Source organism: Natrix helvetica (genome assembly GCF_964273705.1).
Source record: "Natrix helvetica genome assembly, chromosome: 4".
Classification (NCBI taxonomy): domain Eukaryota; kingdom Metazoa; phylum Chordata; class Lepidosauria; order Squamata; family Natricidae; genus Natrix; species Natrix helvetica.
Window position 1 is genome coordinate 172,669,862 of NC_138550.1, and position 15,649 is coordinate 172,685,510.

The 15,649-nt window shown below is 50.5% G+C and overlaps 2 protein-coding genes across 12 annotated transcripts in view; one reads left to right on the plus strand and one right to left on the minus strand.

Moving 5' to 3' along the window:
* Nucleotides 1-5,241, plus strand: part of SCRIB (scribble planar cell polarity protein) — a 52,830-nt gene extending 47,589 nt beyond the window's left edge. For all 11 annotated transcript variants that reach the window (XM_081951205.1, XM_081951213.1, XM_081951212.1 and 8 more), the window contains 2 exons: nucleotides 3,816-3,870; nucleotides 4,121-5,241. In XM_081951205.1, the coding sequence (XP_081807331.1) occupies nucleotides 3,816-3,870; nucleotides 4,121-4,257 (192 nt within the window). In that variant the 3' untranslated portion in view covers nucleotides 4,258-5,241. The remainder of the gene's footprint in view (nucleotides 1-3,815; nucleotides 3,871-4,120) is intronic.
* Nucleotides 5,242-8,711: 3,470 nt separating this feature from the next.
* The window catches only part of IQANK1 (IQ motif and ankyrin repeat containing 1), a gene marked incomplete at its 5' end in the record, with an annotated part of 47,608 nt that continues 40,670 nt past the window's right edge, over nucleotides 8,712-15,649 (minus strand). The window contains 10 exon segments of the mRNA XM_081951217.1: nucleotides 8,712-8,844; nucleotides 8,971-9,188; nucleotides 10,286-10,414; nucleotides 10,673-10,807; nucleotides 10,931-11,027; nucleotides 11,438-11,546; nucleotides 12,047-12,139; nucleotides 12,335-12,389; nucleotides 13,612-13,751; nucleotides 14,134-14,259. Of these exon segments, the coding sequence (XP_081807343.1) occupies nucleotides 9,011-9,188; nucleotides 10,286-10,414; nucleotides 10,673-10,807; nucleotides 10,931-11,027; nucleotides 11,438-11,546; nucleotides 12,047-12,139; nucleotides 12,335-12,389; nucleotides 13,612-13,751; nucleotides 14,134-14,259 (1,062 nt within the window). The 3' untranslated portion in view covers nucleotides 8,712-8,844; nucleotides 8,971-9,010.

Below are 15,649 nucleotides of genomic sequence, written 5' to 3' on the forward strand. Positions count from 1 at the left end.
ATCAGTGGAACAGCTTGCCTCCAGAAGTTGTGAATGCCCCAACACTGGAAGTCTTTAAGAAGATGTTGGATAGTTATTTCTCTGACACGGTATAGGGTTTCCTGCCTAGGCAGGGGGTTGGACTAGAAGACCTCCAAGGTCCCTTCCAACTCTACTATTGTATTATTGTAATTCCAGGGTTAAAATAAACAATAATGGAGACAAGGGACACTCCTGTCTTGTTCCTTTTTCAATTTTAAAAGATTCTTTTAAGCCTCCATTAACTATAATCTGTTTCTGGTATATTGCTTTGATAGATTGCATGAAATGCTCTCCGAACTGCATCTTTTGTAGTATTTTTATTAAAAATTTCCAATTGACTTGGTCGAATGCTTTCTCCGCATCTAAGAATAAGAGCACTGCCGGGACTTGGTTATACTTTCCCAAATATTCCATTATATTGATGATTTGTCTTACATTACTTTTCATTTGTCTCCCCTGTATAAAACCAGACTGATCATTGTGAATCGTTTGTTGCGCAATTGGCATTAACCTGTTTACCAATATTTTAGCAAAAATTTTATAGTCTGTATTAAGTAATGAAATAGGCCTATAGTTTTTTGGCTGGGTAGGATCCTGATCTTCTTTTGGAATCAGTGAAATAAAAGCTGTTTTCCAAGATGGTGGGACCCTGCCTTCCATTTGAATTTTATTAAATAGTTCCCTAAGAGGTTCCATCATTTCTAGTTGTAATTTTTTGTAATAAACTGCTGTCAAGCCATCTGTGCCAGGCGCTTTGCCGACTTTTAACTGCTTAATTGCCAGGAAGATTTCCTCTGTAGTTACAAGTTGATTCAATCTTCCCCTTTGCTCATCTGTAAGTATAGGAATTTTCTCTTTCTCCAAATATCGGTCTATGTCTGACCCTTGTATTTTGTCACCAGCATACAATCTGGTGTAAAATTTTTAAAAAGTCTTTTTAATCATATCCTTTTGAAAAACTTCTTTCCCTTTATATTCTATTTTCTCTATATTACGGGATCTTTGTTTTTTCCTTAACATATATGCTAACCATCGACCTGGTTTATTGGCATTGCAAAAAGTGTTATGTTTAGCATATAGAAAATTAGTGGCTATCTGGTCCGACATTAACATGTTGAACTGTCCTCACAGTAAAGTAATTATCTCTTTTGTCTTCTTATCATCTGGTTTAGACATTAACTCCTGCTCTTTTTTTTAATCTCTTCCTCTAATTCCCTTTGTTTCTCCCTTTGTCTGCGCCTATAAACATTGTTCAGATTTATTAAAACGCCTCTCATGTATGCTTTACTTGCGTCCCAAACCATTTCCATAGATATCCCCTTATGCATATTAAAAGCAAAATATTCTTTCAATAGTTTTTTACATTCCGTAACATTTTTCTCATATCTAAATAGATTTTCATTTAATCTCCAAGACCTCCTGGGTCAGTCTCCATATTCAAGTTCCATCCAGATTGGGTTGTGATCTGTTAAAGTTCTCAGGCATATCTTAGTCTTCTTTACCCTGGAAAAAAAATCATTTGTAATTAGTATAAAATCAATTCTGGAAAAGAATTGGTGCCTATCAGAAAAGAAAGTAAAATCCCATTCTTTAACATTCCGTTCTCTCCAGATATCTCTCAATTCAAAGTCATCCATCATATCAAAAAAGGATTTAGGTAATCTTTTTCGTGTTTGGGTATTTTGCGAAAGCCTCTTCTTGTCTTGAACAGGATCCAGTACTCCATTCCAATTGCCCAGTAAAATGCAGGATCTGTAACCCCATTGTGTTAATTTGGTGTGAAGCAACTTATAAAATTTTTCATGTTGTTGATTGGGAGCATATATTCCTGTTAAGAGTATTTTCTTTCCTTCTATTAATAGTTCAATTGCAATATATCTACCTTGAGGATCTGCTTCAATTAATTCAGCCTTTAAGTCTTTTGATCTCAACATTTTGGGGGGGATTTCCTTCAATACTATCACATCTTGACCTGCCACTTGCAGTTTGTTTTTATAGATTGCTTGCAATATTTCATTCCTAATTTTCCTGGTGACAAAATAGATTACAATATCTCTTGGCAGTTGTCTTTGTCTGGCAATCCATGAATTAACGCGGTAAATTTTGTCAGTTAATTGAGCAAGAGCGTCTGCAAAAATATCTCTTAAATGTTCTTGACTATGTTCTTTCAACCTCCTTATCCTCAGGGCAAATTCCATTGCTCATTGTAAACTCCGCCTTCGACTTATCAATTTTAATTTGTGCCTCCATAAATTTGTTGTCCAGCTTTGTATTAGCCTCATTAATTTCTTCCACCTTCTCATCGAGAGATGCTACGTAGCCAAATAATCCTTTAAGTGCCTCAACTATATCCTCCCTTATCTCTTGGTTACGTGTTTGGATTAAATCCTTAATTCCAGATATTTCATCAGAGACATCTTTAAAGGCACTTGTAATTTTCCCCTCCAAGACAACTGCCTGTTACAATAATACAATAATACAATAATACAATAGTAGAGTTGGAAGGGACCTTGGAGGTCTTCTAGTCCAACCCCCTGCCTAGGCATGTTCTTTTAATGCATTTTGTAAGTTATTTTGTAGAGCCTCCAGTATCACTTTTTTACTTTACTTTTATTTAGATTTTTATACCGCCCCCTCTCCCCAAAGGGACTCGGGGCGGTGTACAGTCAAATAAAAACACATCAATAAATAGAAAATACAAAGACAAAGAGGAGGCAATAAGAAATCAGGGTTTGTGATTGTGTTTCCACCGGACTTTTGGGATTGCGCTGGTGAACTGCCAGCACTTTTGGAAACATTGAATTTTGCCTGCTTTCAGAATATTCAAATCAAGCTTTTAAACAACCAATTTGTTCAGTCCAAAAAGTCCACCTATTCTTTGAAGTCGAACAGCAACACTAACAGGCACTTAACAAGTGCTAATCAGCTTTCCGCTTCACTTTCGTTTTCAAGACGCTTTATTATTCCGGCGCCATTTTTTTTAAAGTTCCCTTTAAGTTTACAGAAAGAGATAATCTACAGAGTTAAGGCTTGTACTTGCAATTTGTTGACCTCCTGCTTGCTCTGCCTGCTTCTTGTTCAGATGTAGAATAAACTTTGACATTGCAGGTGTGGACGCTGCCTTTTGTTTCTGCAAAGGCAGAGGTGTCCCATGATGAGATTGTCGGGCTTCCTGGGGAGTTCACACCCTTCATGCCACAGAATTGCTTCTGGGGCCACTGGGCGCCTCTACCCTATGCCAAACAGCTCACCTCCCTCCCTTTTCTCGAGAGGGAGGTTTTCAAACTGCTGGACAGCTGATTTATGCTATCCTCGCAGCTTGTTATTCAAACACGAGCTGGCGTTCCCAAGGGAGCATCCTCAATGCCGACGGCGCCACCGGAAGTCCCCTCTTGTACTTTATTTTTAACTGGTTCTCTGAACTGCCTAAGCAATTAACTAATGGTTCAGGCGAACTGGTGAGAATCGGTTAAATCTCACCTGTGGCGGCCACACGAATCATGGTCTGGCTCTGGTCAGTGCCTCTTGGCCCTCAGGCACAAGAGTAGACCTAAGGCTGCACCTGCCTGTTTAAAAGAACCAGCTGTGCCTGGTAGGACACTCCCCCCCCCCATGACCCTCATTCCACCCCTCTGTCCTTGCTCCCCTGCCCTAGAAGCCTTCCTTTGACTCCTGCTCTCCTCTTTGAAGTGTCCCCTTTCTCTGGGCACCCCCAGCAAGGGCTTGGGGGGGTGGGGGAGGCAGGCAGGTGGGAGGGCTGCCGGAGGGGGGCTGATCCTCCTCTGTTCTTGCAGACTCCAGATGGGCGAGAATCCTGCAAACGTCTTGGCAGCATCGGCAGCAGCTCAGGTGGGTGACCGACTGGCCGGCCGGGCTCTCTGCTGCCCCAGGCAGCAAGGAGGAGGAATGTGTGGCCAAGCCATTGGGCCAGGGGATAAGGGACCCCCCCCCCCAAAAAAAAAAACATGCTTCTTGACCTTCCTTGGAGAGAGCAAGGGGTGCTCCACCTGTGGAGTGACGAGCACCTTTCTGGAGGGCTGCATTCCCAGAAGGCCCCTGGCCGAAGAGCAGGTTGACCTCTCCTTTCTCCTCCCCTCAGGGCGCCAGGACCGTGGTGGGAGCCCAGAGCCCTTGGTGACCCACGGACCCTCTGCGGGCCAGGAACTGGGGCTGTTTGGTGACGAGCACAACCTCCAGCAGGCCCAACACAGCTTAGAAGCCGCCGTCCCGACATAACACGCCTGTTGTTGGAGTCTGTATAGACACAGCCAGGCCAACGAGACGGAGTGGGGCGCTAGGCTGCTGGGCTTCTCGATGGACCGTGGGGCTCTGGACCTCCTTGCAATGCACTGGGACAGGTTGTGACAAAACTGAGACAGAGCATTGGGGGTGAGGGGAACTGATGGGATGTGGGGTCTGTAAATAGTGGGTGGAGGACGGCCACGAAACTGTTTCCATGTGGCATCAGCTGTGGTCGTTGCTGGAGACCTACTGGTTGTAGCCGAACAGCGGTGGGGCCCCCGTGCCTGTCCCCACCTTCTCTTGGGGTACCAGCAGCACCTGCTGGCGGGGAACGTTTTGGGCGCTGCTGTGCCAGGCAGGATAGAGAAGGGTGAAGCCGAGTAGGGGCTGGCTAGTGGTATTAGGTGTGTGGCGAGGCAGAGGCTGGGGCTTGGACTAGTGCGGGGGGAGGGGCCTGGTGGCCTCCGGTGAAGTCCCAGGATTGCGACTGTGGCCCCCACCAGCCCAGCCAGTGCTTTGAGCCTGGCTGGTGGAGCTGCGGGGCCATCTGGGAAGGGGGGGGAGCGTGGGACTCTGCTGGCACCCACCGGGCAGGCTGCCAGCCTTCCACAGGATGGGGGCATTGCTTAGGCCAAATCGCTGAGAAAGGCTCGTTTGAAGGGGACGTTTGGCTTTAGGAAGGTAGCATGGCAGGTCTCCATCTCTCTTTCTCCAGCTACCAACGTGGCTGCTTCGACATGACCTGTTAGAGCTTTTTGTTTTTAAATTAATTTTAGCATTTGCTTTTAATGAGCAACTGGGGAGTGATCAGGCAGGGTTTCCGTGGCTAACTAACTTATAGGTGCTGGGCTGTGATCCATCTCTCGTCCCCTGGGGTAGTCCAGGCGGGGAGATCAGGACTGTAACTAGTGACATTTGTACAACCAAAGAAATCTATTTTGTGGTTCAATGACAATAAAGTTTACTTTACCTTTTAGAGCCCCGGATCCTTCCTTGACTTAGCCGCACTCCCCACCAGCTGCTTTCCCTCCCTCCAAAACATTAGTAAACCTCCCCCCCCGCCCCCCGCCCCCGCAAGTGAGGCCAACTGGGGAGGGGCTCCTCTCAGGGGGGGACCCTGTCCTCTTCAGCCTTGGCCTGCCTTCCTTTTTCAGAGTGTTATGTGGGCAGGAATGCTGGCCAAGACTGACCGCTTCCTGCTGTCCACGCTGAAAGGCCACCTTGGGCGAGTGGTTAAAACACCAGGCTGAAAAACAGCAGATGGTGAGTTCTAGTCCCAGCTTAGCCATGAAAACTCACCAGGCGACCTTGGGCCGGTCCCTCTCTCTCAGCCCAACCCACCTCAGGGAATGGTTGTTATGGAGAAGATAGGAGGAGGGAGGTGCATTGGAAGCTTTCCGTGCCCTGGATTATTTATAAAAAAACAATAGAGATAAATTTAAAAAAAATTATAAAATAGGAGGCTTGCAGGAGGATCTAAAGGAAATCACTCCAGAGACGTTCCCCTTCCGTGTCTGGGCCTGCTATCCTGCGACCTGCAGCCATTTCTGACCTCCCGCAGCCCAGGCCTCTGGGACTTCCTTTCAGGTATTAAAGAGCCTTTAACGTTTTCTCCAAGCTAATAAAGCAAGTGGCCCTTTCTCTCTTTGGGACAGATAACTTCCAGCCCTGCCATCCCCCTTACTGCATCTGTTGATGCTGCTCTGACAACTCTGGTCCATTCTTGAATTATAAGGCCCAGAAATGGTAAAATAAAAGTAAAAATTAACAAAAAAAAAAAGCTTCTTCCAACATGTTAAAAACAAGAAAAAAGTCAAGGAGACAATTGGTCCATTGTTGGGAGAAAGTGGCAAGAAGGTGACAAGCTACAGGGAGAAAGCAGAACTATTTAACACATGTTTTGCATCTGTCTTTACACAAGGGGAAAAAAACAGTCCAACCTATCAGAAACAGCACCACAAAAATCAGATTAAGAACTCAAGTTAAAATAGGGAAGAAAATGGTAAGTGAAGACCTGTCTGTCCTAGACGAGTTCAAATCACCAGGACCGTGTAATATATGTAATATATATATGTGCTTTTATTTATTGTACGCCGCCCCGAGTCCCTTGTGGAGAGGGAGCGGCTAACAAATTTGATAAATAAATAACATAAAAGGATTACAGCCCAAGGTTCTGAAGGAACTGGCACATGAGATCTCGGAACCACTAAACTACATCTTTTAAAGATCCTGGAGTACCAGGGAATTGCCAGAGGACTAGAAAAGAGCTGATGTGGTTCCCATCTTCAAAAAAGGAAAAAAAATAGATCCTGAAACTACAGACCTATCAGCCTGACCTCAATACCAGGAAAGATTCTGGAAAAAATAATTAAGCAATGAATCAGTGAACACCTAGAAATAAACAAAGTAATAGTCAAAAGCCAACATGGGTTTTTCAAAAACAGATCGTGCCACACTAATCTTATTACATTCTTTGACAAAGTGACAAAATTAGTGGACCAGAGGAATACTGTCGATATAGTTTACTTGGACTTCAGTAAGGCTTTTGATAAGGTAGACCATAACCTACTACTAGATAAAAGTAGAAAAATGTGAGTTAGACAGCATCACCTCCAGATGGATCCGTAACTGGCTGACCAACCGCACTCAACGTGTAGTCCTCAATGGAACTGCATCTACATGGAGGGAAGTATGCCGTGGAGTACCCCAAGGCTCTGTTTTGGACCCAGTACTCTACAACATCTTCATCAATGATTTGGATGAGGGAATAAATGGGGAACTCATCAAATTTGCAGATGACACCAAGATGGCAGGAACAGCCAACACTCCAGAAGATAGGCTAAAGATACAGAAGGATCTTGACACACTTGAACATTGGGCACTATCTAATAAAATGAAATTCAATATGTGAAAAAACTAAGGTTATACATTTGGCAAAAACAAAAATGCACAGGAACAGTATATGTAGTACCTTGCTCAATAGTAGCAACTGTTGAGAGGGATCTTGGAGTCCTAGTGGATAACCATTTAAGTATGAGCCAGCAGTGTGCAGCAGCTGCCAAAAAAGCCAACACAGTTCTAGGCTGCATCAACAGAGGCAGAGAATCAAGATCACGTGAAGCGTTAATACCACTTTACAAGGCCTTGGTAAGGCCACACTTGGAATACGGCATTCAGAAAAGAGCAACAAAGATGATTAGGGGACTGGAGGCTAAAACCTATGAAGAATGGTTGCAGGAACTGGGCATGGCTAGTCTAGTGAAGAGAAGGACCAGGGGTGACATGATAGCAGTCTTCCAATATCTCAGGGGCTGCCCCAAAGAAGAAGGAGTCAAACTTCTCCAAAGCACCTGAGGGTAGAACAAGAAGCAATGGGTGAAAACTAATCAAGGAGAGAAGCAGCCTAGGAGGAGAAATTTCCTGACAGAACAATTAATCAGTGGAACAACTTGCCTCCAGAAGTTGTGAATGCCCCAACACTGCAGGTTTTTAAGGAGATGTTGGATAACCATTTGTCTGAAGTGGTGTAGGGTTTCCTGCCTAAGCAGGGAGTTGGACTAGAAGACCTCCAAGGTCCTTTCCAACTCTGCTATTCTATTCTACTCTAAATGGGAAGAGTGGAGTTCCAGGTTTCCTGCAGAAGAGGGTGGAATTGCGACTTCCTGGGAAATGACGTTTCTCTGGCTGCAGCCCCAAAGGACACAAAAGCTCCTTACCACCTGGTTTGAAGTAAGTGCTGCTTATTTGGAAGTTCCCAAGACAGGTAACGGCTGCCCTGCAGCTGCGAGTGCACAAGTGTGTGTGTGTCTGTGTGTGTCCTTTAGGCTACCTCTGCAACCTGCAGAAATGGTTGTCTCCCGTTTCTGGGCGTTTTGTTATCAGCTGCACATGGGCTAAGCAGTCATTCTGCCTGCTCCTTCAGCTGCGCCCTTACAGGAAAGACTGAGGAGGGGCCAGGCACTTACTTTCACCAGGGTCAGCTGCCCTTTCAGCCGGAGGAAACTGAAGTTGGTCAAAGGTGCGGCTGACCTTTTTGTTTCCCTCTAGGCTTCAGCCAGATGCTGGGAGGGGCTTCCTCAACCCCGCCCGCCCCATCACATGCAGTCTAGCCTTGCCCAGAGGGCACATTCCACATTCTCCCCCCTCCATCACTCCCCCCCCCCTTTACTCTGTCCCAAGGAGGAGGGCTAAGCTAGGCTGCCTGTTCTCTTACCAAGTTTAGCAAAATGGGCCACTGGATTTAGCCATGATAGCCTTCTCTTTGGCCATCTCACTGGGCTCGAAGACAGGAGCTGCCCCTTGTTAAGGGGTCACCGTTGTATGACAGATAGGGATTGGGGCAGTGGCAGGTGGGCGGAGCCTATCATCCAGCATGTGGCATAGGGACCATCCTGGGGGTGGGGGGAGAAAGGCTCAGAGAGACCTTGGGACTTTCCAAAGGAACAACTCTTTATTCATTATCTTTATTGATGGGATGGTCTGCAAAGGTAAGGACACCTGGGCTCCTCCCTCCCAATCAGCAGCCGGTCCTGGCAGGAGTCACTTGGGAAAGGGTGGGGGTATCTTCTGAACCACCGCTTTCTGAAAAAGAGCCAACGGTAATCAAGGGAAGCTTCGTCTCCTCCTGCTGCCCAGGGGGTGGGTACTCATTCTCCCGCCTGCCTGCCTGCCTGCCTGCCATGGGTTCCCTGCAAGACAAGCACGCACCCCTTGGGGTGCTGTTGAGCTGGGCACTGCCAAGCTGTGCCTACCGCCTGGCCTTTCCAGACAGGAGGACCTGGACAGGGAGGAAGGCCTGAAGCAGCTCTTCAGATGGGTGATGGCGCTTGGTGAGGACAAAGAGCCTGAACTTCTCCATCCGAGCAACTTGAAATTCCGTCTCTGCATATTCTGGTCCGTCTGTTGGCCTCAGTAAGGAGTGATACCTGCCCAGGACAGAGGAGAAGGGAGTTGGCCCGGCCATTCCGGGCAGAGTTGGGGCCACCAGCTGAGAACAAGGTGGTGCAACCCTGAGGGTGGGGTTGGCTTGCAGCTTGCGGTGCCATCTCAGGTGGAGAACGTCCTGTCTTGCAGGTGGGTGTGAGGCAGGGCAGTCAGGAACAGCTCCATCCCTCGAGACTATCTGTCTCCCTGAGTGTGACTGGGTGAGGGTGGAAAACTTCCTTCAATGGGGTAGCGATGGGTCAACCGAGGCCTCAAAGAACAAGATAGGAGACGGGGGGCAGGTGAACTGCAAGGCCGGCAGGACACTCATGCTGCTCCCACCCCTCCTCCAGGGAGTTAGGGTTAGGGGTCTGGAAGTGCCTTGGGTGAGCCCAGCTTGCGGGGAGGGGGGCGTCGTAGCACTACAAAGCTGGGAGGATTCCAAAGGAAGGAAAGCTCTGGGGAGAGGATCGAACCCCCCCACCCCCCCCCAGGAAGAAGAACACTTGCACCTGACCTGCATTCTGGTCACAACAAAGCTTTAAATCGGAAAGACCCAGCGGGGCTGCCTTCTCACAACTCTCTAAGCTTGAGTGGAGCCAATGGTTTGAATCTTCTGTTGCTTAGCACGTAAGGCCAGCTCAGCCCAGCTGGTTCCCCTGTGACGTTCTTGTAAACCCATAAAGTGATTTGATTCTTTGGCCGTGTTGCATGAATGCAACCCCTCACGGCATCTCTGGGCTTATGTGGCCAAATGATCTTACTTGATCCATGGGGACGGTTGGCCTCCTTTCTGAATCTCTTCAGAGTGCCAGGGGCTCCATTTTTGGAAATGGCCAGAATCACACAAACCCATAGAAATTACACTTCCGCTTGTCTCAGAAGAGCTGTGACCCCTAATGGCCCCGGGAGCCTCAGACTGATGTCCACTGAAGGCGACCGGGAATGTTCACAGCTGCTGCTAGGAGACCCTCTGCCCATTCCAGAACCCCAACGTCTGTTTCCTGCACCCGAAGACTAGTGATCGCCCCTCCGCTCTTTCCTTCAGTTGATTTCCGACTTCCCCATTGGTGGGTTCTCAGGCCCCATCAGGACTCACCTTTCTCTCTCCAGGATCTTCTTGCTTAGCAGTGCCTGAGTGAGGCCTGTCTCCAGCCGTTCCAGCTGCTTTTTCACTGTGTCAAACATGTCCAGTTCCATCATATCAAAGACCAGAGGCTTCCCATAGCTGGCGATGGGTGAACAGAGCCCAGGGAGGAGGAGGAGGAGGGGGAGAAAGAGAAAGAGAAAGAAAGAGAAGAGTTGTCCCTCATGGACGTAGCTAGCCATTGGCCAGAAGCCTCCCAACCCACCCCCAGTCTTCTCCCCCTGCCCACCCTTGTCATCGTTTCTGGCCCATCTGCTACCCTGCTACCCTCCTCCCACACTACGCTTGGACCAGCGCTCCATTAGAGGGAAGAGGCCTCCCCACATGGCAGAGCCCTACCGAAGGGACCCCAGCAAGGCCAGGCGGATGGCCTCCACGGCCATGTCGGCGGGATTGGCAGTGTTTAGGTAGTTGGTGTCACGGTAGCGCAGAAAAATGGCTGCTTGCCCAGAGGGGTCGATGATCAGGGGCCACCTGGAGGGAGGGAGGGAAGGAGAGGGCTGGGGCTGGGGCCAGCCATCTGCCGTTGGAAAGCAGAAGGCCCTGCTTCCTAGGGAGGGCTGCCACTCCCAAGGGAGGCTCCCTCCCGCCACTCACCGCCCGTCGGCCTGCATTTTCCCACCCACGTCTTTCATCAGCACATCATCCAGCTCTTGCATGGAGCACTTGAGACCTGGCATCTCTGAGGGCGACCCTACCAAGGCAGAGCAGAGCAGAGCAGTGAGGGGCCGGCCGGGGGTTGCCTTCCACACCTCGAGGGAAGCACAGCAGCGCCCTACCCCTTGGGGCTCTCTCCCCAGTGCCTGCCAGGGTTGCAGAAGCTGGCTGGCTCTCTTTCCGGTGTCCAGCCACACCTCATCTCAGGATGCTAAATCCGCTTCCTCCTCCCCCTTCCCCAACTCAGCCAGGGCAAAAAGGGCCCCCGCTTTCTTCTTTGGGGCAAGGTCACGTGCTCCTGAAGGATCCTGTCTTAGGAGGGGCGGGGAGCCCCTGTGAAGGACGGTTGTGAGACAGAGGCAGCCCAGCCCAAGCCCTGGAGCCTCTCTGGAGGAGCTGGGGAGGACGGCCTCGCCCCTTGCAACCGCCATCAGCTGCCTCACTGACCCTCCTGCATTTGCTCTCGCAACTTCAGGCGGACCAGGGACAGCTTCTCCTCGGCCTCCTCCGCAGCCACGCGCAGCTTCTCCACCAGCCCTTCTGCGTCGGCCACGGCCTGTCCCAGGAAACACCTCTGGCTAGAAAGGATGGGCAAACCTACCCCAAGAGAGTCTTCCCTTGCAAGGCAAAAGGGACCTCCACCCAAAGAGTAAAACGGGGCTAGCCTCAGCCTCACTTGGCTCCCCTGGTGCTGCCCAGGGGAAATGTTATTTGAAGTCCAGGGTGTCCTGTCCACAGTTGGCACTTAACTGTTAGCCACTTACAGCTGTCCTTGTATTTGCAGGTATCTCCCCCCCTCCCCCAAGGAAGAAATAGCCACAGCAATCCATACCACTTCTGAATTCTTGAGGAGGCCTGCAGATGGGCCAACTGGCACCTGGGCACCTGCACCCCATCTCCCAGCTCCTTAGCAGATACAGAGGGCTGCCTGGCCGGCCTACACTGCAGACAAAATCTTGCCGTGCCCTGGCGGGGAGCCACAGCCTGGCAATTGGCAGCACACTAGCAACCCTGAAAGGCCCGTGGCGGGCACCCAGGAAGGGAAGTGGCGCTCACATGCAGGGTCAGTTCTGTGTTCCCCATCTGCTTCCGCTGGCACTTGTCGTGCTCCGTTATCCGTCGGTTAAGCTCTGCGTAGGCCTGCTGCAGCTGCAAAAGGAGAGAGGCCCTGTGCCTGGGAAGGTTCAAGTGGACGAAGCCAAAACTCTGGGGGTCACTGACAAGGCCACAGGAAGGCCAAAGCCCCAAGGCCAAGGATGATGTGGTTGGCTCTGTGCCCCCACTCCCCGGTTGGGATGGTGGATCAGAGAGGCTCCCTGGCACGGAGGAGGCATTGGCGCTCACCTCCCTGCTGCATCTCTCGTGCTCCTTGGCCAGTTGCTCCACGGCTTCGGCGGTCCTGTGGGGACCAAGAGGCGTCAGGGCCCCCTTTGAGCTGCTTGCGAGGGGGACATTTGCTCTCCCCCCACCCCGGTCTTTCTGCTTCTCCAAAGGGCCAATCCTTGCAGTGGGACCCCGCTTGCCCTGAAGAGCAGAGCCTTCTTGGACATCCAGGTTACCTCAAGGCTTCTTTGAGTGACGCTGTCAACTCCCCCCCCCCCATACATTCACACTATAAGAAAGAGGGACTGCACAGTCTTGTGCGCTTGCTTTACTTCTGTGCCACTTGCTATGCGCAAACACAGCAAAGCTTGCTTACAATAAAAGCAGCACAATAGATAACCAAACACTGCATTAACACAATATAAATTAAAAGAGAGGGGTGGAGAGAGAGCCCCCTCCAAAAAAGAGTGGGGGGACTCTTCTGCCATTTATCCTGAGTTTCCACAAGCCTCTCTAAATTGCAGCAGGGGGAGGGGGGAGAGCATGGGAGGAGACTCCAGACAGTTGGAGAGCCCAGAGGAAAGCCGGCATTGGTCTGTTCTCAGTGACCAGCCAGGACTCCAAAGGGAGAGACATCCTGGGGCCTGCCCAGCACCACTCAACTCTTGCTACCAGACAAGGGCAGCTGTGCAGGCAACTGTCCTGAGCGCCCCCCCCCCCCCATTGCTCTAGGAGAGGGGCGTGTGTACTTCCCTTGAGGAATGGATGGCCAGAGACCCCCCCCTCCCAAGCGGTGGAGCTTTCTTGCAACCCGGTTCCTAAGCCCAGGGAGCCCTTACCCCTTAGCGGGCCTCCATTGCACCTTCATAGCAGGAGTCATAACCAACTTCTCCAGAGCTGGATGTGCAGGATAAGTATGGTAGGTCCTCTGCAGAGCGGCCACCCCACCCCAGGGGTTTCCTCTAGCTGCCAAGAGACTAAGGCATGGCTGCCAAGCTTTGTGAGTGGGTGCAATGTTCCAAGGCCAGCCATTCCAGGGAACCATCTCTCAGGAATGCCCAGCTCAGGATCCTTCTGCACACCTCTTCTGAAGTTAGGATCAGGGGACTCTGTCACCAATCCTTTCTTGGGGATGGGTTCAGTCACTCCTCAGCGAGAGACAGCTGAGTCTCTAGGGCAACGGCAGCAGTGGCTGGCCATGAGAGACACAGACCTGCTACATTAGGTCATCCCGAAGAGCCCCCAGATGCTGCTCCCTCACAAGTGCTGCAGCAGGGGTGGGGGAGGAAGGCACTCACTGGCGCACTTCGGCTTCCTTGTGCCTCTGCTTCTGCTGGGCTCTCCGCTGCTGCTCGGCTTCCATCTTTTGGAGCATGGTGTCTGTCAGAGTGACGTCCCAAGCATTCAGGATAGCCACCACACTGTCCAGAGAAGCAACCTTGAGAGGAACAGCAGAAGGCCACATCCTGAGACGCTCACAAGCAAGACTAGTATTCTTGACCACTAATAATTTGGAATAATGTTTCAAAGGGACAGGACCATGGAAGAGAAGGCTCTTCTGCTGGAGCCCAGCAGCTGGAATTCCTTGGCTGGTGGAACCCGTGACATGCCTCCTCTGCCAGCACGAGTGGGGAGGGCCCGTCCCATGGGGTAACCATGCCACGCAGGGATTTAAAGGTGATCACCAAAACTTTTCCATCACTCTGGCTTACTACTTTTTATGCTTGGCATAACGCTGCTTACCTGGCCTTTTCATGAAGGCAGCTTCACCCCCAAGACTACAGTGGAGCTGGGGGGGGGGAGGAGGGGGAGGAGTATACCTGCTCTGGTGTGTTGCCATCATCGGCATAGAGTCGAGGGTCAGCCCCATGCTGGAGAAGCAGCTCCACCGCTGCTAAGTGTCCTCCGAAGGCTGCTCGGTACAAAGGAGTCCGATTAAACGCACCCTAAGAAAAAAGAAAGGAGCAGAAAGAAGAAAGAAAGAAGGAAGGAAGGAAGGAAGGAAGGAAGGAAGGAAGGAAGGAAGGAAAGGAGAAAGAAAGAAAAAAGAGGAAGGAAGGGTTGTGCCAGTCACATCACTTGTTAGGTACACAGCACTGGGTGAGATTTAGTACCAAAGGGGGCATCCTGAGGCCATCTGGGTGCCAAGTCAGGTAGGATTTAAAGCAGGTGGTATTCAGCCGGTTCGCACCAGTTTGGGTGAACCAGTAGGGAAAATTTGGCCTGTTTCGCCGAACCGGTAGTGACCTCTGGCTGGCCCTGCCTCGCATCCACTCACTGCTTGTTCACTCCAACCACTTGCTCGCCCCGCCCATCACTCACCCTTTCCAGGCCATGCTGCCTGTGGCCTAGCTTGCCACACCCTCCCCATCGTCCCTGGGTGGCTGGCTAAGCCGGCATGGCGCAGCTCCATTCCAGGCTACACTGCCTGCAGCCTAGCTTGCCATGAGCCCCCCATCTCCACCATTCCTGCATGGCTGGCTAAGCCACCTCAGCGTGGCTCCATTCTAGGCTGCGCTGCCTGCGGCCTAGCATGCCGCAGGCCCCCCCATCAGGCTCACAACCTTACCTTCCTCCCATGGCTTGATGGCAGAGGGGAAGGCAAGTCAGCACCCATGAGGAATCGAGGCTTGGAACAGTTTTGGAGCTTCTTAAGGAGGACTGTTCCTTGGCCCCAGCCATGCGTTTTCAAGCCCGGGCTATTGCAATAGCTTTTCATTCCAAGCGGCTTGAAAACGCATGGCTGGGGCAGAGGAGCAGTCCTTCTTAACAAGCTCCAAAACTGCTCCAAGCCTCAGTTCCTTGTGGAAGTACCAGCCTTCAACCTGGCTGTTTCTCTGTCCCTGGCTTTCTAGATGGGTCCTCAAAGTGCTGTGCTGCGAAAGATGCTCTCGCTCCGACTCCCAGCAAGAGCAGAGGCAGAGAGCGAGCTTCCAGTTGATGACGAGGCAGAAACGGACTAGAAAATAGCAAACCTCTGATGACCCCCACGAAATTCTGCTAGTACCCGCTGCCGGGAGGTCTTTGGGCCATAGCAGTCTTGAAAGGACAGTGAAGAAAGGAGAGGTGTTTCGTGGACGGTGTGGAATTGGCAATTTGCTCTCAAGATCAGCAGCCCTCCTGATCAGCAGCAGAGGCAGTGGCCATTTTCTGATGGTCACCTCGAAGCTGGAACAACCAAACTGAAGAATTGAGCTGGAGCGGTGTTTGGCTGGAGTGCTGGAACTGAGATAACTGCCAACTCTCACTTAATTTTTTTTGGGGGGGATTCGAAATTGGTGCTTTTAAAGTTATTCCAGAGCTTGGAACAACTGCTATTAGACATTAATTAAATTT